We start from the raw sequence: 24,729 nt of genomic DNA, 5'->3' as shown, positions 1-24,729 counted from the left end.
TGTCTTAGGTCGCCCCTCCCTTGAGGAATCTTACCTGTCATTGGTTAACTGCCCAGGGCCAAGCCGGGTGAAGTAAAGGGGGCAGAGGCAGCACCCCTACCAGGAAGATAAGGTTTTGTCACTTTAGTGGCTTAAGGTCCCAAGGTCTCCCTAAGCCTTAGCCCTGGGGGTTACAGCTTCTGAAACCAGGCAGGGCAGTTCCCAACAAAAAAAAGAAGAAGAAGAAAATCATAATGAAGAGAAAATACATTTACAGTATTTATTGAAAAAAATCCATAAATAAGTTGACTCGCACAGTTCAAACCTGTGTTGTTCAAGGGTCAACTGTACATGGTTTTCAGAGTTCAGCTTTAGTTGCATTAATGAATATGATGAAATTTTCACACATACTTTTTCTAGAAAATGTTAAAATAATTCTTTTAAAGATTTTATTTGCACTTCAGGCATATGTTTTCTCACCCTTTTGAAAGTTTTCAACATTTTAAATGTAGTTTTATTTTTACATCTCTCATCTCTTTGAAAAGACAAATTGGCTCTTGTTTTTTTGTAATTTTTTTACTTTTTAAATTGTTATTATTATCATTATTATTTTTGTTCTGAAGATACTGAGACTTAGAATTCTTAACAATTACTAAGTGGCAAACTTGACTCAGAACCCAGGTATAATGAGCCGAATGCATTGCTTTTCCCACTGCATAATTTTGCCTTCAGCCCTCTGTCACCAGCATGGAGTCTGCATTTAACACAGTTGTGAAATCTTGGAATGAGATACCTTCTAGTTATATCATTGTGGTTGTTTGTTTTTACGGTAGGATGAGATTCTTTTACTATTTTTCTTCAAGGAAGTTTAGTAACAGGGTTGTCTAACCATTAAAGGAGTGGTAGACAGCTCATTTCTCTCTGAGCCATTGGTAGCATTCGTATTTTCTTATCCATGTAACTGCTGTTACGCCAGAAATGATAAATGCTTACTGTGTGCCAAACACTATTCAAAGTATGTTGCACATATTCATTCTTTTAATGCCCTGTGAGGTAGGCATGTTATCATGCTCATTAAGTGAAGAAATTTAGGCCCAGAGAAATTAGGTAATTTGCCCAGCTACTAAGTAGTGGGGTCAGGCTTTAAAAGTCCATGGTCTTTGCTACTAAGCATACTGTCTCAGTAGCCATTTCTTATTAGACAGTAAGAAACACTAAGACAGTAAGAAACTCCTTTTTCCCTTGTTTAGTTTCTTACATTTTAAATCTCACATAGTATGTAGTAAATTGAGTTAATTGGTGAGTAGAATAAATTAGTATAAAAATAAATTTTAGTATAAAAATAAATTTTTAGTATAAATAAATAAATAGTATAAATTTGGTAATGCGATATTTGGTAATATGTAACTACAGTATGTTTGAGACCATAAATACTTTAAAGGATAAGTTTATTCTTTATCACACACTCACCTAGTTTTTATTATTAGACAATGATTAATGCCATGATTAATTTAAAGCTTGCAAGCATGTCATATAATAGTTCTATGTCTTTGAGCTGCTTGTAATGAAAATTAAAATTTTTAGGTATTTTAAGGTGGAAGCAGGTTGAAAATGTAAAATCATAGTATGATGAAATCTTATCATTGTTTTCTCATTTACTTTTTTTAACCTAGTGGATGTTCCTTCAACTTGTGCCTTCTTGGAATGGATCTTTAAAACAACTTTTGACTGAAACAGATGTCTGGTTTTCTAAGAGGAGAAAAGGTATACCTGAATTTTTATTGGGAACTTATTTTTTTAATTGAAAGTTATTAGAATTATTATAGACCTAGAGAATTTTAGTGCTGGAGAGGACCTTAGCAATTATCTAATTCAACTCCTCATTTCCACTGAGAAAATTGAGGCTGAATAAGAAAAATGCCTCAATTACCTGAATTATTACTTCTTGAACCATATTTTGATTCCCCCAAACTATTGCTTTTCTCATTTTATCCCCAACAGATGTTGCTAATTAAATTTATCCTTTGTTTGACCAAATTGAATTTTCCCTAACAAACTAAATCCTGTGTATTAGGCAACAATTCATAATATGGGGGGCCATGGACAGGCTTCTGTGTGTGGACACTGAAAGTGGATGCAAAATTTTATCCGTCTGTGTGTGTTGCATTTGGCAAGCCTCGGGGGGGTGGCATGGTAGATTCTCCATATCTTGTATCAGATTCCCAGGGGAGGCTGGTCTAAAGCTGGTTGAGATCAACTGCCATAAAGCCTTTCTTACCTGGACAGAGGTAGAGCATGCAATATGTTTATTTTTTACTTTGATTTAAAAAGATACAGGAAAAAAAATAATGCCCTCAGGTGTAAGGAATAAATCACTCATAATTATTAGTTCATGGTTTTCTTACTTTACTGTCATTTTTGGTCCATTTATGGTCAGTTTTTTTGTTTATTGTTAATACTACATCAAACCTCCAGAAATTAATCCTCTAGTACTAGAATATTAATAACTGCAGTTTGTTCATGTGCTTACTGCTTGTTGTGTCCTTTTGACTTTCCCCAACTACTGTCTTGAATTTTGAGTTTGTTATTCCCTTGTTTAAACAAAATGTTACTGCATATATATATGTATTGACATACTACAGTAGTGTGCTGGTAAACTGGCTCTCTGAAAAACATAATTCCTGATTTCTAGCACTTTTTAAATTTCCATTTTACAAATTCTCCTGATATGGCTGATTTCAAGCTACCAACATGACATCGCTGCATGTGCAGTTGGGAAGAAATACATCGGCCCCTGTGACCCAGTACGAGCCAGCTCCAGCACACCCCTGGACAATAGATCATTTTGTTTTGGTTGTCACTGAACTATTTCATATTGTGGACTTGACTTGATTTTTATTTCCTTAAAACAAAGAGATTGAACAGGTCTTTATGTGTTTATTGGCCATATGTTTCCTTTTCTGTGAAGTATCTATTTAGGTTGTTTTCCTATTTTATATTTATTCATTTATTTTTCCTATTTTAATATTGTATATCTTTTCTTAGTGATTTGTGAACATTCTTTATATATTCTTGAAATCAATTCTTTGTCATAAATACATGTCACTTATCTTCTATAGAGTTTATAGGCTATTATTTTTACTTTCTTAAAGGTGTCTTTTAATTAAAAGAAGTTATTTTTTAAAATACTTTATTTTTTTAATATTTTATTTATTTATTTTTGGAGAGCAGGGAAGAGAGAAAGAGAAACAACAATAATGTGGTTGCCTCTCATGCACCCCCCAACTGGGGACCTGGCCCACAACCCGGGCATTTGCCCTGACTAGGAATCGAACCAGTGACCTTTTGGATTGCAGTCCACACTCAATCCACTGAGCTATGCCAGCTAAGGCTAATTAAAAGAAGTTCTTAATTGTAGAATTATTTTATGTAGTGAGATTTCCTAGCTCAGAGCCAGATAAATTATTTTTCTGTCATGCTCATGAACCAAACATGTCTAAAGGACCATTTACAAGGAGAAAATTTAAACAGAGGGAGAAATAAAAATTAAAAGAGATGAGTGTGAAGAAGCTAAAAAGACAAGGGGACTCTGTAGAAACAGATGTTAGGTAAATGTTAACATAAACTTACCCTCATTTTAGCTCCAGATGGATTAACCGTAGCAGTTCATCATGAAGGAAATTATTCTGTAGCCGAAGTGGCAGAAACCAGAATAAGAAGCTGTCGTCCATTTCTGGTTTCCTTACCCTGGGGTCTCAAATTCAGCTTTCATAGTGTAAAAATATATGGTTTAAGATAACTTTTCAGGGGGACATTTATTGCATAAAGCAAAATATATATCTAATGCTCTTGCTTTTCAGTGAGGATTTTGTGGTCATTTCATACTGTTTTAAAATTATAAAAGTGATGAATACTGAGGAACTAAAACAAAAATCACTTGTCACCTCACCCATTATATTTTGGTATATTTCTCTTAGGTTTTGTAATTATTTGACTTTCAGATATATGTGGATCAGAACTACAAAAAAAATAGAAATTCAGACCTTTTTTAAAAAGACAATTATATGTATAGATTTCTATTGAATTAGGTGCACTTAGTATAGCAACATTTTGAAAAGATAGAATCTTTAAAACTTTAAAGATTTAAAGATTTAAATCTTTTATTTTTTTAATTTCATGAATTCTTACAAAAGTAAATGAGGCAATTTCTTCTGTGCCCTTGAATAAAAGGTTTCATGGGATAATTTCCAGGTGTCTGTGAGACAGTCTCTAGAATTAGATTTTTATAACTTGTTCATGTGATGGAGCATCCATAAGAACATAATGGTATTTTTATTTATTTGTATATTTTTAAAATCCTTACTCAAGGATATGTTTATTTTTTTATTTTAATTTTTTAAAAGATTTTATTTATTTAATTTACTTATTTTTAAGATTTTATGTATTTATTTTTAGAGAGAGGGAAAGGGAGGGAGAAAGAGAGGAAGAGAAAGATCAATGTGTAGTTGCCTCTCACATGGTCCCCAGTGGGGACCTGGACCTGGCCCACAACCCAGGCATGTGCCCTGATCTGAAATCGAACTGATGACCTTTGGTTCACAGGCCTGTGCTCAATCCACCGAGCCACACCAGCCAGGGCTATTTATTTTAATTTTAGACAGAGGGGGATGGCAGGAGAAAGAGAGGGAGAGAAACATCCATGTGTGGTTACCTCTTGCACAGCCCCTACTGGGGACCTGGCCCACAACCCAGGCATGTGCCCTGACTGGGAATTAAACCAGCGACCCTTTAGTTCACAGCCCACACTCAGTCCACTGAGCTACACCAGCCACAGCAAGACTATGTTTATTGATTTTAGAGAAGGGGGAGGAAGGAAAGAGAAAGATCATTTTAAGAGAGAAACGTTGATTAGCTGCTTCCCATATGCGCCCCTACTCAGGGATTGAACCCTCAGCCTCAGCTATGTGCTCTGACCAGGGATTGAATCTGCAACCTTTGGTGATGGGACAATACTCCAACCCAATGAGCCACCCGGCCAGGGCTATAGTGGTATTTTAGTACACTCCATGAAATTGGCACATAGAATGCAACATAAGAACGAGAACTAACTAAAAAGATAAGACATGTAGATCCACAGTTACATGCCTGTTGCATAAGTAAGCAAAATAAACTTAATTTTTTAAATGAGCTTAACTGCTTTCTTGCTTGCTTCATTTGACACTAGGTAGTTACCAAAGAAATACACACAAAAAAAGGAATGAAAACTTGAAAATTCTTTTCATGAACTTGACTGTCTTTTTGCAACTTTAAGGAAAAAAAATATTTTAATGGGCAGCGCCTCCACAGTAAACCTGTGTTCCATGTGAAGCATATAGTTTAAGGCGTAATAGTCTGCGATAACAGCTCTCAACTTCCTTTTCCTGTCTTTAATAGCAATAGGACTGAGTGTGTTCCCATGGGCAGATCTTGTTTGATAGAAAACAGACTAGGGCTTTTGCCCTGGTTTGATAGCAGTAACTCGACTTTTCCTTCCCACTCATGAAAGCACACTGGAATGCAACTGAAAGTAACTATTTTTAGAAGTAATTTTAAATTCTCCCCAAAAGAAAAAATTAATAGACTTTTTAGAGTTTAAATAATTTTTATTTTTCAGTTACAGTTGATATATCATCTTATATTAGTTTTATGTGTACAACACAGTGATTAGACATTTTATAACCAAGTACTTGTCTGACACCATATATTGTTATTACAGCACTACTGACTGTATTCCCTATGCTATACTTTACATCCCTGTGACTAATTTTGTAACTACCAATTTGTAACCCCTCACCTTTTTTACCTACCCCCTCAATCCCTCTCCCATCTAGCAACTGTCAGAATGTTCTGTCTGTGATTCTGTTTCTCTTCTCCTTGTTCATTTATTTTGTCTTTTAGATCTGTTTTGTCTGGTGTAAATATTGCTACCCCAGCATTTTTAATTTGTTTCCATTTTCTTGAAATATCTTTTTCCATGCCTTTACTTTCAGTCTATGTGTATGTCTTTCGATCTGAAGTGAGTCTCTTGTAGACAGCCTATGTAAGGTCTTGTTTTGTTATTCATTTTAACCCCCATGTCTCTTGATTGGAGCATTTAATCCATTTGTATTTAAAGTAATTGTTGATAGATAGGTATTTATTGCAATTTTATTATTCATATTTTTTATCTTTTTATCTTAAAGAAGACCATTTAACATTTCTTGTAATACTGGTTTGGGGGTGATGAACTCCTTTAGCTTTTCCTTGTCTAGGAAGCTCTTCATCTTTCCTTTGATTTTAGATGTTAGCTTTGCTGGGTAGGGTAGTTTTGGTTGTAGATCCTTGGTTTTCATCACTTGGATATTTCTTGCCAGTTCTTCTGGCCTACAGTTTCAGTTGAGAAATCAGCTGACAGTCTCATGAGAGCTCCCTTGTAGATAATTGCTTTTCTCGTTGCTAAGAGTCTCTCTTTGTATTTAACCTCTTCCATTTGAATTATGATGTGTCTTGGTGTGGGCCTCTGGGTTCATCTTGTGTGGAACTCTGTGCTTCCCGGACTTGTATGTCTATTTCCTTCACCAGGTTAGGGAAGTTTTTCTTCATTATTTTTTTATTAGATTTTCAATTTCTTGCTCTCACCCTTCTTCTTCTGCCACCACCATGATGTAATTGTTGGTGTGCGTAAAGTTGTCCCAGGAGCTGATTATACTATCCTCACTTGGGGGGATTCTTTTTTTTTTTTCCGCTGTTCTACTTGGGTGTTTTCTGCTTCCTTATCTTCTAAATCTCTGATTTGATCTGCTTCATCTACTCCACTGTCCATACCCTCTAATGTATTCTTCATTTCAGCTAGTGTATTCTTCATTTCTGACTGGCTCTTTTTTGTTTTCTATCTGCCTTATGTTTCCTAGCTCTTTGTTGATGTTCTTATTAAATTCATTTACTCTTCCCGTAAGCTTATTGATGAGCCTTAGAACCAGTGTTTTAAACTAGGCATCTAGTAGATTGTCTCCATTTGTTTAGTTCTTTTTCTGGAGTTTGTTCACTCTTTCATTTGGGACATGTTTCTTTGTCTCCTCATTTTGGCTGCCTCCTTATGTTTGTTTCTGTGTATTAGGTTGAGCTGCTACATCTCTCAGGCTTGGTAGAGTGGCCTAAGGTAGTAGGTGTCCTATAGGGTCTGGTGGCACACGTTCCCTGACTTACCAGAGCTGGGCACTCCATGTCTGTGTCTCATGTGGGCTGTATATCCCCTCCTGCTGTAGTTGAGCCTTGATTGCTATTGGCACCTCAAGGGGAGGAATTTACCCCCAGGCCAACCAGTGAGGGCTGGCTGCAACAACCATGGAGGATCAGCTGTGCAGGGGCTGACCCCACAGAGCAGCAGTGTCCTGGTGCCCACTGAGTCTGCCCCCTGGGTGTGTCACTTGTAGAGGTGGTTGGGTGGTGCCCTGACATAGTCCGAAGCTATCCACCAGGTGTGCTGGCTCTGGGGCCTCCTGAGAGGTTCAGGCCAAGGTCACCTGCCACCTGTGCCCTGCCTGGTGCCACCCACCATGAGCAAAAAAGTGATCTGCAGATGGCAGCTACATATGCTGGGCTTGGAGGTGCCCAGGAGAGGCCAAGCAACAACTAAGGCCAGCTGCTGCTAGTGTCAGGCCTGGGGGCCATTTAGTGAGAGGTATGTGGCATGCCAAGGCCAGGTGCCACTTGCTTGAGAAATTTTAGGAAAGCCCAAAGCATAAATCTAGATAGGCTATTTGTATGGAAAGCCACTGGAAATTACTTGGATAGGCCTGCAAGTTGGGGTGGTGGAGTCGTTAAGTTAGCCAGATTGATGAAGACTCAAACAGGGCTCTCGCCTGCCAGGTCTGTGGGAGGATGGTGCAAAACAAAGGAATAATGGCATCAGCCAGCAGTTCTGTCTAGGAGAATGCTGCTCCTTTAGCTCTCACCATGATGCCAGACCACTCAGTTCTTCTCCGTATGTCCCTCGTCCCCCACTACTGGAATTCAGAGCAAGTGAGACTGAGTAAGTCCATGCACTGTTCTTTTAAGAGGAACAGCTAGGACTCCAGAAGCCCTCTGTCTCACTCAGCCACAATCCAAGCTGGTTTTTATAGCTAGCCATTACGGAGACTTCTCTTCCTGGCACTGGAATCCTGGGCTATGGGACCCCTCACTCCTTAGGGAGGACCTCTGCATCTGAGATATCCCTTTTGATTTTTATCTACCATTTGTGGGTATAAGACATTCCATGTCTCTTCCCCTCCTACTAGTCTCTGTGTGGCTTCTTTTTACATCTGTAGCTGTAGGACTTCTGTTCAGCTGGATTTCAGGCGGTTCTGAATAATAGTTGTTCTGTAGTTTAGCTATAACTTTGTGTGGTTGTGGGAGGATTTGAGTACTACATCTACCTACTTCATCTTGACTGGTTAAGCCATATATTTCTTAAACATGAGTTATTTTAACAATAAATACCACCCACATATCACAAATCTGTGGCTCCAGTGTCTATGTATTTTATTTTGTATTTGAATAGAGAATTAATAAATTAACTAGTGTTCGTCACATGTAGCTGAAGCATGAGTTAGAAGAATCCCAAGAGACATTTAATGACCTGTATATCTTTTGAAGACCTTTGAGTGAGGCATTTGGGCTCTAGAGTTGCACTGGACTTTTAAAAATGTTTTTATTTATTTATTTTTAGAGAGAGAGGAAAGGAGAGTGAAAGAAAGGGAGAGAAACCAATGCGTGGTTGCCTCTAATGCAACCCTGACCCCAACGGGGACCTGGCCTACAATCCAGGCATGTGCCCTGATTGGAAGTCAAATCAGTGACTCTCTGGTTCGCAGGCCAGCACTCAGTCCACTGAGCCACACCAGCCAGGGCTCCACTGGAGTTTTCATTGCCTTGGAAAGGGTGTCCTGAAGAGATACTGCAATCCTAAGTATCATTCTCAAGCATTCCTTTTGCCCTTGTGGCACTGTAGGCTCCAAACCACAGAAAAGTATACAACTGAATTGTAAGGGTCTTAGGACCAAAGTTAATTTCCTGGAGCTTTTTTCTAAATCTTCCCAAGTTTTTATTCATATATCTGAGGTTTATAAAATCCTTGAAAAGTTTGAAATTGGCTGATTTGTATTCTAATAGATGTACATGTGTGTATTCCTGAAGCATAAAACCATTTAAGAAAAAATAAATTAGTATATTTGAAAAGAATGGCTATTTAATTTAAACCATTTTTTATAGATTTTGAAGGTATGACCTTTCTCGAAACGGAGCAAGGAAAACCATTTGTGTCAGTATTCAGACATTTGAGATTACAGTACATTATCAGTGATCTGGCCTCTGCAAGGATCATTGAACAAGATTCTCTAGTACCTTCAGGTAAGAGAATATGATGAAGGTATGGTTTTAAGTAATATCTACACCTGATTATAATAGTAATATATATCATAGCAAAAAATAATTAATAGAAATTATCCTTAATCCCAAGAAGGGACAGATTTTTATACTGAAAGCTGAATGAGTCATACTCAGAGGTAACTTTCTGTGTTCACATTATGTATCTTAGGTATTTTCCCATATCATTAAATACTCTCCATAATATTTAAGTAGCTATATACTTTTCTGTTGTATGGGTGTTCTTTAATTTGAATAACTAGTACACTATTTTGGACCATACTTTTAAAAATGATTTTTGTAGAATTATGTAAAGGTTATAACTACTTTTTCTACTATTACTCCTTAAATTTGCTTGTTTTATTTTTTATTATTCTAGTCTTAAACCTCATGTCAGCCCTGGCTGGTGTAGCTCAGTGGATTGAGCACGGGCCTCCTAACCACATGATTGTGGCTCAATTCCCAGTCAGGGCACATGCCTGGGTTGCAGGCCAGTTCCCAGCAGGGGACTCACGAGAGGCAACCATACATTGATATTTCTCTCCTTCTCTCCTTCCCTTCCTCTCTAAAGATAAATAAATAAATAAATAAACCTCATGTCAAAGCAAATGTAATATCTTTGCTAATCATAATTTAAATTTTTTAACACATTTCGGGATGCAGTTCCCTCCCCAGACAGTCATACAGAGATCAAAGAAACTTAATTCGCATTTAATCACTCCTTTTTTTTAATGTTTAGCAGTTTTTATTTATTATTTATTTATTTATTTTAATTGTTGTTCAAGTACAGTTTTCTGTCTTTTACTCCCATCCCAGCCCACCCCCTCCAGTGCTCCCCACCTCCCTCCTATTTCTACCCCCCCTTAGTTTTTGTCCATGTGTCCTTTATACTTGTTCCTATATAATTTAAATTTTTTGAAACAGTGATTTACTATTCTAAGTTAAATCTCTAATGCTTGTATAAGATTCAGTTTAGTACTATATATGCATATAAGAAGTATAAAATAGAATTTCTGTTCAAAGATTTATTTGTAAATTTGTAAACATTAGTAATAGGTTTATCTGAAAAATTGTAATTATCTGATACTTCATTTTTTTATATAGCTGTGTGTATATAAATTGTTCTTGTAATCTATATACTTTGTATACTTATTTAGACAGGTATTTAATGTAAAGTGAACCCAGAAATGAACCAGTGACCTACTTTTGCTATATTTGAAAGGAATGCATTTTTATAAAATTACTCTTACATATGTTTATAGACACTGTTTTTTTCTATTATTTAAGACTCTTTAGAAATGAATTTTGGAAGAGGTTCAAAAAAGAAAGTCTATATTCTAAGGTAATATAATTTAGGCATGTCTGTGATGCAAGTGGATAAGCTTTGTATTTTTGGAATGCAAGGTGGGTATTAGTATTTTTAGTCTGAAGTATTTTAGTCAGTGTAAAATTGAAAAGAATTTAGACCCTATATTTCTGACTAGACTCTAGCCATTTTTTGACTTAAAATTATAGTAGAGCTTTTTTCATTTTAGTATACCCCGTCTTACAGTTACAAATAGGTAAATAGGTTTTTCTATATCCCAATAAAAATTATGGTTTCAAAAGCAGAATATAAATTAAAATTTTATTCTATGCTGTTTGTGAAGGGTTAAAAGGTGGCCACATAACTCAGACTATCTAGATAGTTGGTGTTTGCTTTCAATAGGAGTGAGTAGATCCTAGATTTGAAATAAGTTAAAATAATTTTGATTACTAGCTGAAATTCATTATTTTTCAGACATAGTGTCAAACACATGTTAACATTATTCAGAGGTATGTGTTTTGGGGAATTTTACTACCTCCATTTTGCCCACCTTTAGGTCAAGTCTTAGATATGTTTAATTCCAAGTTAAGTCAGGATTTTGTATAGAAATATTCTATATTAGGATTTAACTATGTCAAGCACAGTTAAACTCCATTATTTAAAGGAATTAGATCTATCTTAGATCATTAAATCTCTTTTATTCCATATTCTCCTTGTCATACTTCCCCCTCTCTCATACCTCTGGCCTGTCTTATCATTCATCCCAAATCTTTCTGTTATGTGCTCTGGAACTAGGATCAACTAACTCCCATGTCTTCCATCTCTTCCCTCCATGTATTTGGTTCTCCCAGAGGATACTATTTTCTCTCTATACAGGACTTTGCTTCCACTGAGACACCCTGCCCTAGTCTAGGGGTAGGAGGCCAGATAGTCCTAGTCCCTCAGTGCCCTTTCCAAACATTATTGCATATGATCCAACTGACCCACTGTCCTTTCTCAGCTTCTCCACATTCATTTATGACCTGAAAACTTGATTTACTGTTTACCTCTCCACTCCTGTACAGTTACATAATGAGTTTATATGATCATTCCATTTAATACTCTAGCTTCCTAGTAATTTGACCCCCAACTCCAGTAACATTTATGTTTGCTGAACATTAGGCCCTCACTACCCATAGAAATACCATGAACCTTGTTACCCAGAGTTTCTTAATATCAGAAATCTGGTAGTTTTCAGGCTATATATAACCTAGCATGTTCACAGCCTCATTCCCTTTACATTGTTGTTTGATTTCCAATCCATTTTAAGCCCTACATTTTCAACCTGTCTTTCAAAGTTTACTTGCTGGTTTTAGCCCTAGATGTCATGATAGATCATGTCAGCCACTCTCTCACAGTTGCCTTCAACTCCTTGTTTATTTGACAGACCCTAAAACTAAATTAAACCTTCTTTGTTCCTATACCCTCTCTTCTGTGCTAACTACCACTGCAGAGCATTCTACAACTTTTCTATTGGTGCTACTGCAAATTCACATTTCAACAGTAAGCCTGGATCTTGGGGACTCCTTACACTGCCTTTACTTGATCAGTCCTTTTCATTCTTTTTAGCAATTATATCAAACCTCTGCCACTCTGGTCAAGCTTCCTATCTAATCACCTCACTGTCAGCATAGAAACTCTCCTGCTTTTTATATATTTGAGGCAATCAGGCAATAATTTGTTTTAAGTCCATCCTATATTCTTCCTAAGTACTTTCTCCACATCTATTCACTGGTCCTGTAGATATTTTTCATGGATAATTCTCAAAATTATTTCCTTCCTACCAGTCCATTCTCCTGTCCCAGAAGTTGAGGTGCTCCTTCTCATCTCAAGCCAGCCTTCAAGCTTGTTAATAATCCTGTCACTTCCTATTTGTTCTGGAATTTTGCTTTATCATGTAATCTCTATCTTGAACCTTTCCCCCCTTAATTTTCCTCAGCCTCTACAGTATGGTCAGATCTCTTTTATTAAAAAATAAAACAGCCCTGGCTGGTGTAGCTCAGTGGATTGAGTGCGGGCCTGCAAACCAGAGAGTCGCTGATTTGACTTCCAATCAGGGCACATGCCTGGATTGTAGGCCAGGTCCCCGTTGGGGTCAGGGTTGCATGAGAGGTAAACGCACATTTGTTTCTCTCCCTTTCTTTCACCCTCCTTTCCCCTCTCTCTAAAAATAAATAAATAAAAACATTTTTAAAAGTCCAGTGCAACTCTAGAGCCCAAATCCCTCACTCAAAGGTCTTCAAAAGATATACAGGTCATTAAATGTCTCTTGGGATTCTTCTAACTCATGCTTCAGCTACATGTGACGAACACTAGTTAATTTATTAATTCGTGGTTCAGTTCCCAGTCAGGGCACATGCCTGGGTTGCAGGCCACTTCCCAGCAGGGGATAGAGAGGCAACCATACATTGAAAAGAAAAAAAAAATCTTCCTTTGACTCTTGAGTTTCCCCGTACAGCAACTATTCCCCCTACAACTAACTATTCAGGTTACTACCTTCTGAGTAACCTGTAGATGCTGTCTCTGTCTCCTTACTTTCAGTCATTTCTCAACTCACTGGTCTGTCTTTCCCTCACTATTTCACTACTCAGTTAACTAGCAAAAGTTAAGGTTGTCCTTTCTGCAAAATCTAGTTATTTTAACTTTAGCATTTTTATCATGATTTGTTAGCTTTTTCTTTAAATTCTTGTACTACTTTGGTTTAAAAATGCTATACTCTCCCAATCCTTTTCCTCTCTCTCTGACTGTTCCTTCTCTTGTTCATTTTTAAGCTTCCCTTACTCTGCCCATCTCCTAATTTCCTGAGTGTGCTTTTGGCCCATTGATCTTTTCATTCTATACAGGTTCCCAGAGTGGGCTCTTTCATTCCTATTAAGGTTACAGTTCTGACCTCTCCCCTGAGTTTCATACTTGGATATCCAACTGCTGGCTACTAATTGCTTCAGTTCATCTGTTCAAAACAGTACTTATCTTTCCCTTACAGCCCCAATCTCTGCCTTTTTTTCCTTCTGTGTTCCCCGTATCAGTAATTATCATTAATAACCCAGCCTCACAAAAAAGGCAGAATCCTAGAAGTCATCCTATATTCTTTCTAAGTACTTTCTCCACATCCATTCACTGGTCCTGTAGATATTTTTCACGGATAATTTTCAAAATTATTTCCTTCCCTTGCCTGCCACCACTCCCTCATTTAAGACATTGTCATAAAAAATTGTTATGAGTTATGAAAAGGAAACTATTAAATACAGCACTATACTTTTAACTAAAGACTTAAATTCTAATTTAAATGTATATAATCTAAGTAGAAGCTATTCTAAGACAAAAAACAAAATAGCACTTACCACTTTGAACATTGTTAAGCCATATTGTTACAGCATATGTATAAAATACAAACTACCGGCTTTACTTATTGCTATTCTAAACTTGAATTTAGAAATAGTAACTATTTGATAAACTTCTTAAAATTTTTAACTCCTTTATATTCTTCTATGTTTCTTATTATTCTTATTATTATATTTATTTATTTTTACTTTTTAGATTGGCTGTCTTCTGTGTATAAACAGCAATGGCTTGCCATGCTCCGGGCAGAACAAGACAATGAGGTGGGGTAAGTATGTTATATCATATCATTGCTCATCAGAAAAAAACTTCAGCTATAAATTTTTGAGCACATTCATTGTATTGAAAGATCGGTAACAGTACTGAAAAATGAAGTGCTATTAAAGTAAAGTAGAGAATTATACACATATTTTGCTGTGTATAATACCACTCCCATGTATAACGTGTACCCACATTTTGGGGCACATTGTACACATGATGCAGTCTGGCCCGAAGGGTCCATGTGTGGTAGCTGCGATAAACAAATTCACTCGGACTGCAGAAGTTGTATGGAGAAAAAGGGACGAGATGGCCGCTCTCTGAGTGAGAGAGCGCCCCAACCCCTGCCTGGACAGGCTTTTATTGCTTTTCTGGGTATATTACCTTGAGGATGGTCCTCATTTACTATGCACAGTTCACCGTAGGTGGTTACCTTTTACAGATAACAAAGGAAAGAATGTTGCTAATTACTTCAAAGAGAAGGATGTTGCAGATCAAGGGGGGTGAACTGGTTACACTCCATACTTGGGAGATTTAGTACAGACTTTAGGAAGCCATTTTAAAGATATGCAGTAAACATTTTCTGCCTCAATCCAGGATGAGGGAGTTTTAGCAAAAGCAAGCCTCATAGCAGCCGAGGTACAATGCAGGCCCAATTCCCCATAGGAAAACCTATCCATGGGCATGGGTCCTGTGTGCCAACCTTGCTCCCCATCAGTTTTCTGAATCTGGCTGGGCTATATTCCCCATAGGATGCAAAACAGTTCCTTATATACATGGAATTATTATACCCATAGAATGTTTACCCATGTGTAATGTGCATCCTTATTTTTCCCTCAAAAATTTGGGCAAAAAGGCATGCCTTATACACAGCAAAATACAGTAATCAGCTTTAATTTTTATATTTCTATAACATTAATATTGTAAATATTTCTTTGGTCATTTAATAAAATGAAGTGTTTGAATTATCATTTGCTATATTAGTGAAATTGAATAATTCATATACTTTATTTCACCTAGTGTTACAATTTTCTTTCAACATATTGAAATATTACTTGGAATAATACTTTCATAGAGCATGATTTTCATTATGTGTAGGTAAAACTAATTTTCTTATTTGCGGTAGTGTTGTCAGATTCTGATTAATAGGTTTTTTTTTAGGATGTTTGAGTCTAAAATCAGTTAACACCATCTGGTTACAGATGCTTTACCCAAAAGCATATGACCCCCTACAAAATATTTATGGAAAAGTAAATTATCTCTTTCAATTCATAGTGCTTTGCAGTTTACAGAAGTACTTCCACATTTATTATTTGATCTTAGTACTAGCTCCTTGGTGTGGAAAGGGTGAAGAAATAATCCAACTGTCATATATAGAAGAGGTCTTAAGAAGTTGAATATTTTTTTCTTTGATGCCCTTTAACCCCTTTTATATACCAAAGAAATTCCTAAAATAATGACCTAGTTATGTTTATATCCAAACAGTGAGTGTATGAAAATGTTGTATGAACTCATGATAATGATTATGAGCCTGTTTAGGGTTTTTAGTTCTACTTTATTTTTTTAACTTTATTTTTATCATTTACACTACTATAGATGTCCCCATTCCCCTCTCCCCCTTTGCTTACCTCCCCCTAGCCTTCACTCCCCGCCCCTCAGGCCATCACCACATTGTTGTCTGTGTTTGTGATTATGCATATATGTTCTTTAGCTAATCCCACTTTATTTAATTTATATCCCATCTTTTCCTATATAGATTCACAGCGTACTTATCTTGTACAAACAAGATTGTTGAAACAAATAATAAATCAAAAACTAATAAATGAAAGTTAACTCATCAAAGTCAGATTTGAAGCATTTTGTAATAGATAAAATTCTTTATAAATCATTCTTCTTTTTTGTATTTAGTTTTTAAATGTTGAATGTTCTTCATTTTTTAAAGGTTTTTCTCATCTGTACCCTTATTGAGTTTAATATAGAATCTCACCTAAGAGACTGAGCTAGAATAGGTGGTTTTCTTGTCCTAGAAGTATATAGTTAAGCATACTGTCCCTCGTGAAGCACTCTGTTTATGATATTGAACATTTGCTCACTCCTGCAGGGCTACTAAAATGAGGACCATATTTAATCAATGCATTCTTAATTTTATCTATACCGCAAAATGTTTGTGTTTTAAATCTAGCAGCAAATTTTTCTGTTCTTTTTAACTTAGAATTCTGTTGCAATTATTAGTTGCTTGTTTCCTATGAGATTTCATGTTCTATGTATATTTCTAGGCCTCAAGAAATCAATAAAGAAGAACTAGAGGCAAATAGCATGAGGTGTGGTAGAAAGCTTGCCAAAGATGGTGAAGTAAGTATGGGTTGTGATTCTTAATAATTCTCATAAAAATTGTTCTACTATTATAATACAAAATACACTTTCAATTATAATCATGACACCTGTCATAGCCCAGAAGATTTTTTTGATACAATTTCTGTAGCATGATCTTCTGGACAAGAAGTTATATATTCAGTGGTGATTGATTATTCAGCCTTACATCAATGTTAAACTTTATGGGTGCAGATAAAAGAGAAGAGAAGAAGATCCCTCAACAATACAGAAATTAAGATAAATGAGTAATTACATGGGAAATGTTACATAGTGTTAAAAGTGATTCTATTTTACAGTTACCCTAAATCAGAGGCATTCAAACCCTTTAATTGCTACCCACATTAAGAATTACCAAGCAATAAATGTATATAACTGAAACAAAAGTGTTGAATCAATACTGCTACTGTGTCCAAAGATCCTATTTTCTATTTAAATTTTTAAAAAGCTGATTAGCCCTGGTTAGTGTGGTTCAGTGTACTGAGCATCAGCCTGCGAACCAAAAGGTTGCTGGTTGGATTCCCAGTTATGGCACATGTCTGGGCTGCAGGCCAGGTCCCCAGCTGGAGGCGTGCAAGAGATTGATGTTTCCCTCACACGTTGATGTTTCTCCTCTTCTCTTTCTCCCTCCCTTTCCCTCTCTTTAAAAAAAATAAATATATAAAATCTTTAAAAAGCTGATTGTGCCCTGGTCGGTGTGGCTCAGTTGGTTGGGATGTCATCCTGTAACCACAGGGTTGCGGGTTCAATTCCCAGTCAGGGCACAAACCGAGGTTGCAGGTTTGATCCCCAGTCTGGGCATATAAGACCCTCAGTCCAGGTGCTTATAGGAGGCAACCAAATGATGTTTCTCTTTCCCATGTATGTTTCTCTAAAAGCAATGAAAACATGTCCTCAGGTGAGGATTAAAAAACGTTTTTTAAAGCTGATTGTGATTCATTAAATTGATTTTACAATCCACTCTGGGGCAGGAACTACATTTTTAAAATCTCCACCCTCTTCAAAATCTCCATTTCAAGCATACCATTTTTAGACTTTACCTCCTATTATCTTTTTAGCCTTCTCCCTCTAGAACCTAACTCCAATAGTTTTTTTTTTAACTCCACTGAAATGTACAATACATTGTTCTTACTACCTTTTCTCTATCACCCTCTCACCACACCCCTGCATCTCTCTTTACTTACAGTCTGTGTTCCATCTTAAAATTGATCTCTTTGCTTGTACTGTTAATGTCCCTCTGTCAGATTCACTTGGCTAAACCCCAATTCTTATTAAAATCCCAACTTTACATGCGCTCCTTGCTTGCTTCCAAACAGATGAATGTGACTAAAGAGAAACACCATTTCCCTAGTGAAATTATCTTCCCAATCTTTCAGTAACTCTCATACTTTCTCAAAAGGACTGTGCTACTACCCCCATTCTTATTGATGACCTTACTTCTTCATTTGGAAAATAAAATCAAGAGGAAGAGAATCTGTACATCATCCTACCAATAATTCTACCACTTTAGCTGCATCTGTAGCCATGTGCCATGCTTTTCCTCTTATTAGAATAGATGAACCCTCTGCTTCTATCCGGGTCCATCCCCTCCTGGACTTCATCCCTCCTCACCTGTTCAAAAGTTTTGTTCCTACAGTTATCAACTCCCTCTCCTGCATCAATATTTCTCTTCTATTGGATCATTCTCATTTAGCATATAACATGCCACAGCATCACCCATCTTAAACTACATTCTGATCCCACATTCCCTTCTAGCTACTACATTTCTCTACACCCCTTTGAAGCAAAACTCTTAAGAGAAAAAGTTGAATGTGTTTGTTGTCTCTACTTCCTGTTTTCTTTTTTATTTTTTTAATATTTATTTATTTTTAGGGAGGGGAGGGGAGGAAGAAACAGGGAGAGAAACACCAATGTGTGATTTTCCCTCACACATCCCCCCACTGGGGAATTGGCCTGCAACCCAGGCATGTGCCCTAGACTGGGTATGGAACCAGCCACCGTTTGGTTCACAGGCCTGCACTCAGTCCACTGAGCCACACCAGCCAGAGCTACTCTCTGTTTTCTGGTGCTCTTTTGAATCCATTCCAATTTATTTAGTCCAGTAAACTCCAGTGAAGCTGCTGTGCCATTGTCACCAGTGATTTATTTCCACATTGCCAAATCAAGTAGTTAGTTCATAGTCTTCAGAAAGCACTTCACAATATGACACATCTCGTTTCTTCTTGGAGATATTCTCCTTTGGACTTCCAGGACTGAATACTTTACTGATTTTCTTCCCACTTCACTGACTGCTCCTTCTGAGTCTTTGTTAGATCCTTCTTCTCTTTCTGAACAAATGTCAGTATGATTAAAGGCTCAGCACTTGGACTTCTTCCCTATCTGTGCTCACCCCTAAGTGATCTCACCTTGTTCCATGACTTAATACTGATGACTTCTAGATTCATATTCATATATCCAGCTACTCACTTAACATCTTTCTTAGAATCCTAATAGCATCTAAAATATCCCAAGAACCCCAAGCTGAACTCTTTGATTTTCATCCTTAAACTTCTTCCTTCCCAAATATCCTCCAACCCATAAATGGCTCCTCTATTCATATTGCATAAGCTCCAAATTTTGGATTCTTCTTTCTTTCATACTACACCTGGTGTCCATAAGAAATCCCTCTGGGCTCTACCTTCAAAGTACATTCTTCACATGTCTACCACTACCACCCAAGTCCAAGCCAAATTCTCTCTTGCCTGGGCTGTTGTGGTAGCCTCATAACTGCTCTCACTGTTTTTACTTTTGTTCCTCTGCATTCCANCAACCCATAAATGGCTCCTCTGTTCATATTGCATAAGCTGCAAATTTTGGATTCTTCTTTCTTTCATACTACACCTGGTGTCCATAAGAAATCCCTCTGGGCTCTACCTTCAAAGTACATTCTTCACATGTCTACCACTACCACCCAAGTCCAAGCCAAATTCTCTCTTGCCTGGGCTGTTGTGGTAGCCTCATAACTGCTCTCACTGTTTTTACTTTTGTTCCTCTGCATTCCACTTTCCACACAACAGCCAAAGTCATCTTTTTAAAATGCAAGTTAGATCATATCAGTTCCTTCCCTCAAACTTTCCTTTAGCCTCATACCACTCTTAGAAGAAATCCAAACTTTTCCTTATTGTGGACTACTAGGCACCACATTTTCTGGCCCCTGACAGCCTTTTTGAACTCATCTCCAGTTTCTGTCCCCCTCAGCTGTTGTGCTAGCCACACAGCCATTGCTGTTATTCCTCCTGTATGCCAGACATGTTTTTCCCTCCACAGCTTTGAACTTGCTGTTCTGTTTGAGTCACTCTTTCCCCAGATAGCTACCTATTCTAATTCTTAGTTGACTCAGGCTCCACTCACCTAGCATCTCCCTAGACTTTCCCTACACCTGTCTGAACCAGCAAGCCCCCTTCTCTACCTGGTTCTCCTGACATTCTGTTCTATTCCCTTCTCTTCTGTTCCCTTTCATTCTATGTGTATTATTTATCTACTCCTTCCACACAAACATATAAACATATTAAAATATGCATTCTACTAAGACAGAAACCTAATTTACTGCTATTTCTTCAATACCTAGAGCCGTACCTGGCACATAATATGTGCTCTGTAAATCAGTGAACTGTTGAATTAGTGTTGTAATTCAGAGTGTCAACCAGATACTTGAAGACGTAACTGTACTTCACTGTACCACACCATCTTTCTTAATAGTCTCTCATTCATTATTAAACACTAGAATAAACATACATATGAATCTCATGATGGTATTTAAAATTACTCACATTTGTATCTGTTGGTTATTTAAGGTATTTTAGAGTATTTTAAAGCAAGGTAGATTTAATGGATTCTTACTATCTCCATCTAGACTGTTGGTCCCCTAAACTGTACCTACTTAGAGTTACAGTGAAAAGCCATATTACCTATGGTAGAATTGCAACATGGAGATATAATTAAATAGATCCTGAAGAGGCGATATTAGGAAAGTACTTTAAGGAACAGTGATCATAAAGGCTGGTTTTTTGCCTTTGATATATATTATATCTGTATGGTAAACCTCTATGTATATTTACAGATATATTCTGTGTGGGGAGCCTTAAGGGAAAGGCACTGACAAAAATTATGGACCCATGAGAAATATTTGGAATGAGTTAGAGTGCAAAAAAACATTTTTAACTTCAATTTGCTAGCATGATAAACTAAAGTAAATCTTTCTCTTTTGTGTTTCTTAGTACTGCTGGCGGTGGACAGGTTTTAACTTCGGCTTTGACCTGCTTGTAACTTACACCAATCGATACATCATTTTCAAACGCAATACACTGAATCAGCCGTGTAGTGGGTCTGTCAGTTTACAGCCTCGAAGGAGCGTAGCGTTTAGGTAGGTTGAGGTTTTCCCACTCCGTTCCTCATTCCCAAAGAAATATTGAAAAGTGAAATAAAACGTTGATAATTTACATCAGTAATGGTAGAACTTTGATAAACTACAATATATATGAATGTGCAAGGAAATAATAAGGCCCCATTCCTATAATGTATTAATAATTAAAATCATACAGTCTAGGTCTAGTGTGTCAGGGAGAAAAAATAGGCTATAATACGAAGGATACAGGATTGATACATGGCTTGAAGCTGACGCTACTGCCTCGTTGCTGTTTCTATCAAATGAAAGGTCCAGACTGGAAACACAGCAAGGTATTTTTCCACAGAGATAAGCCTGGTATTATCCTTCACATTCTATAAAATTTAATATGTCCAACTTTACCTGAGAGTTGAGCTGGCAATATTTTTCTGGAGAAGATGCTGACAAATTGGAAAATAGCTTAATGAACAAATTTTTCTTAAAGTCCTATGTTTGTACTTACCATATACCATATACAGAAATTAACTCAAAATGGAGCAAAGACCTAAACATGAAAGCTAAAACTATAAAATAACTCATGGAAGAAAATATTGGGGAGAAGCTCATTGACATTGGATTTGTCTGTGATTTCTACAATGTGACGTCAGAGCACAAGCAGCAAAAGAAAAAGGTTGATTGGATTTCATCAGAATTAAAAACTGCACCAAAGGGCATTATCAACAGAGTGAAAACACAGCCCACAGAATGAGAGAATATATTTGCTAACCATGCATCTGATAAGGAGTTAATATCCAGAATATATAAAAAAGGCCTAAAATTTCACAACCAAAAAAGCAAACAAACAACCAGATTTAAAAATGGGCAAAGGACTTACTAAAATAAGCATTTCTCCATAGGAGACAGACATGGTCAATAAGCACATGAAAAGATGCTCAGAAGCACTAATCAGGGAAATGCAAATCAAAACCACAACGAGATACTGCCTCACACCCATTAGGATGGCCGTTGTTGAAAACAGCAGTGCTGGTGAGGATGTAAAGAGACTGGACCCTTGCACATTGCTAGTGGGAATGTAAAATGGTGCATCTTTTGTGGAAATTGGTATGGCATTTCCTCAAAAATTAAACAGAATTATCATGAGATCCAGCAGTTCTGGGTATTTACACAAAATAGTTAAAAGCAGGGACTTGAACTGAGATTTGTATACTCATAGCATTATTCACAATAGCCAAAAGCTAGAAGCAACCCAGTGTCCATTGACAGATGAACAGATAAAATGTGGTATGTCCACACAATGGAATACTATTCAGCCTTAAAATGGAAGGAAATCCTGACACATGCTACCTTGAGGACATTTTGCTAAGTGAAATAAGCCAGTTACAAAGGAATAAATACTGTATTATTCCACTTACACAAAGGGTCTAGAGTAGACAAGTTTATAGAGACAGAAAGTAGGATAGTGGTTGTCAGGGGCTGAGGTAGGGGATGTGGAGAATTTGTGTTTACCAAGTACAGAATTTCCGGTAGGATGAATGAGAAAGTTCGGGAGCTGGATGGTGGTGATAATTACAGAAATTGTATTTAATGCCAACTGTACACTTAAAGGTAATTAAAATGGTAAATTTTATGTATATACTATAATAATAAAAAGGTACTTATAAGTTATTCTTATATCTAAGATATATGTAGTAGCACAAACTTGTAAATCTAAATGGAATCAGTTTATAGTTTAAAAAGACTTTTTAAAAGTGTTATCAAACATAAAAGACTTGGAGACTATGGAAGACAAAATTAAATATTAAAGTGAGGGGAGGCTTATTTAAATTAATTGGTGGTTTAAAAATTTGTATGTTTATTTTGTGTTTGTGTTCTTTTTTTATTGTAGATTACGTTTGGCCTCTTTTGATAGTAGTGGAAAACTAATATGTAGTAGAACAACTGGCTATCAAATACTTACACTTGAAAAGGATCAGGTATGTTTGACTGCTTTTATGTTGTTTGATTATAGTATGTCTTTTGAAACCTCTTATCTTAATTAGAATTAATATTATTAAGTAGAATTAACATTTGATTTAAGGCTGGTTTGACAGTTTTTTTTTGAGGTAAAGATGGATGTACGATGTTTACTTCTACAGAGTTTACCACATTCTGCTAGATGTGTGACTGAGACCAAAAACCCCACACAGTTTGACTTTTGAGGGGCAGGGAAAAGCTTTAATAGGGCAATAATTGTTTGTCTTAAGTATTATCTTCAAAAAGTTATGAATCTTAACTGCTTCATCCATTGTGTTCATAAGCGCATTTATTTATACATTGATAGATACCTTGAAGACAATCCAGTAGGTCTCTATATAGTTCCTGAGTATTAAAAGAACATTATCCTCTAGCACAATAGGTTTCTTTTTATTTATTTATTTACTTTAGAGAGAAGGAAAGGGAGGAAAAAAGAGAGGGAGAAAACATCAGTGTGTGAGGATTCATTGATTGGTTGCCTCTTGCTCTCACATGCTGGGGACCTGGCCCACAACCCAGGCATGTGACTGGGAGTCAAACCAGTGATTTTTCGGTTCACAGACCGGTGTGTTCAATCCACTGAGCCACACCAGCCAGTGCTGGCTTCTGCACAATAGGTTTCTAAAATAACAGACATCTATAATGTTCCCAAATTCTCTAAAGCCATTTGTTTCTTCATGTTTCACCTGCACGTCAAAGTTTCAAACGTCATGATGAGAAAGTAAACCATTTTCTAAAAGTAAAGTGAGAACCATTAAAATACTGCTGAAGTTTATTGCTATTAAATCTAACCATCATTCCAAAACACATGCTTTTTTATTAAAGGATTCAGAGCCTACAATTCACATAAATTATTAGAAGTTAGCAATTTTCCTCAAACTAAAGAGACTGTCATGGAATACCAGAATTTAGTACTACAAGGAACACTGGAAGTGATCGTTCCAGCAGCTTTATGTGCTCCTCGTGACAGCATTCTGACAGAGGGTCCTCCAGCCATTGTAGGAGCTCTGGTGACAGAGTCGACTCTCCCAGGTGGTGGAAAGTATTTGAGAAGGTAGCTATATAATAAAGCTCAAATGTGGCTCTATTGGAATTCTCCATTGTGCCCTCTGGAGCTGCATAGAAAATGACTGTCTTTACCTTGTATCTGGAACTTCATTAGATAATATTGTCAGCCCTGGCTGGTGTAGCTCAGTAGATTGAGTGTGGGCTGTGAACTAAAGGGTTACTGGTTCAATTTTCAGTCAGGGCACATGCCTAAGTTGCGGGCCAGGTCCCCAGTGCGGGGGCACATGAGAGGCAACCACACGTTGATGTTTCTCTCTGTCTCTTTCTCCTTCCCTTCCCCTCTCTCTAAAAATATATAAATCTTTAAAAAATATATTGTCATGGCTCAGAGCAGCAAGAGACTTAAAAAGCAAGACTAGATCAAGGTAATAGTTGTATTCCAAACGTTCCTTGATTTGTTCATTCCGCAAACATTTGTGTCTCTGCCACATGCTAGTTTCTATGCTAGGAATAGAGGAAATAAAGAGAAGTTTATATTATATACCTTAGGCTAAGTAGCATGGTAGAGATGAGCTCCGAGTAGTGCGTAACATTGAGGGAGCAGTCTCCA

The 24,729-nt window shown here is 36.9% G+C and overlaps 1 protein-coding gene across 2 annotated transcripts in view; it reads left to right on the top strand.

Moving 5' to 3' along the window:
• Positions 1 to 24,729, top strand: part of GMCL1 (germ cell-less 1, spermatogenesis associated) — a 54,714-nt gene that overhangs the window by 22,179 nt on the left and 7,806 nt on the right. Inside the window, exons 8-13 of one of the 2 annotated variants that reach the window (XM_037048166.1) lie at positions 1,653 to 1,743; positions 9,250 to 9,387; positions 14,285 to 14,354; positions 16,621 to 16,696; positions 20,971 to 21,116; positions 22,984 to 23,071. In XM_037048166.1, coding sequence (XP_036904061.1) covers positions 1,653 to 1,743; positions 9,250 to 9,387; positions 14,285 to 14,354; positions 16,621 to 16,696; positions 20,971 to 21,116; positions 22,984 to 23,071 — 609 coding nt within the window. The remainder of the gene's footprint in view (positions 1 to 1,652; positions 1,744 to 9,249; positions 9,388 to 14,284; positions 14,355 to 16,620; positions 16,697 to 20,970; positions 21,117 to 22,983; positions 23,072 to 24,729) is intronic. The other variant, XM_037048167.1, reaches the window with a different exon arrangement.

This window comes from Sturnira hondurensis, unplaced genomic scaffold, assembly GCF_014824575.4.
Source record: "Sturnira hondurensis isolate 20B ecotype Veracruz unplaced genomic scaffold, ASM1482457v3 Scaffold0006413, whole genome shotgun sequence".
In the NCBI taxonomy this organism is placed as follows: Eukaryota; Metazoa; Chordata; class Mammalia; order Chiroptera; family Phyllostomidae; genus Sturnira; species Sturnira hondurensis.
This window is presented reverse-complemented; position numbering and strand designations above follow the sequence as displayed.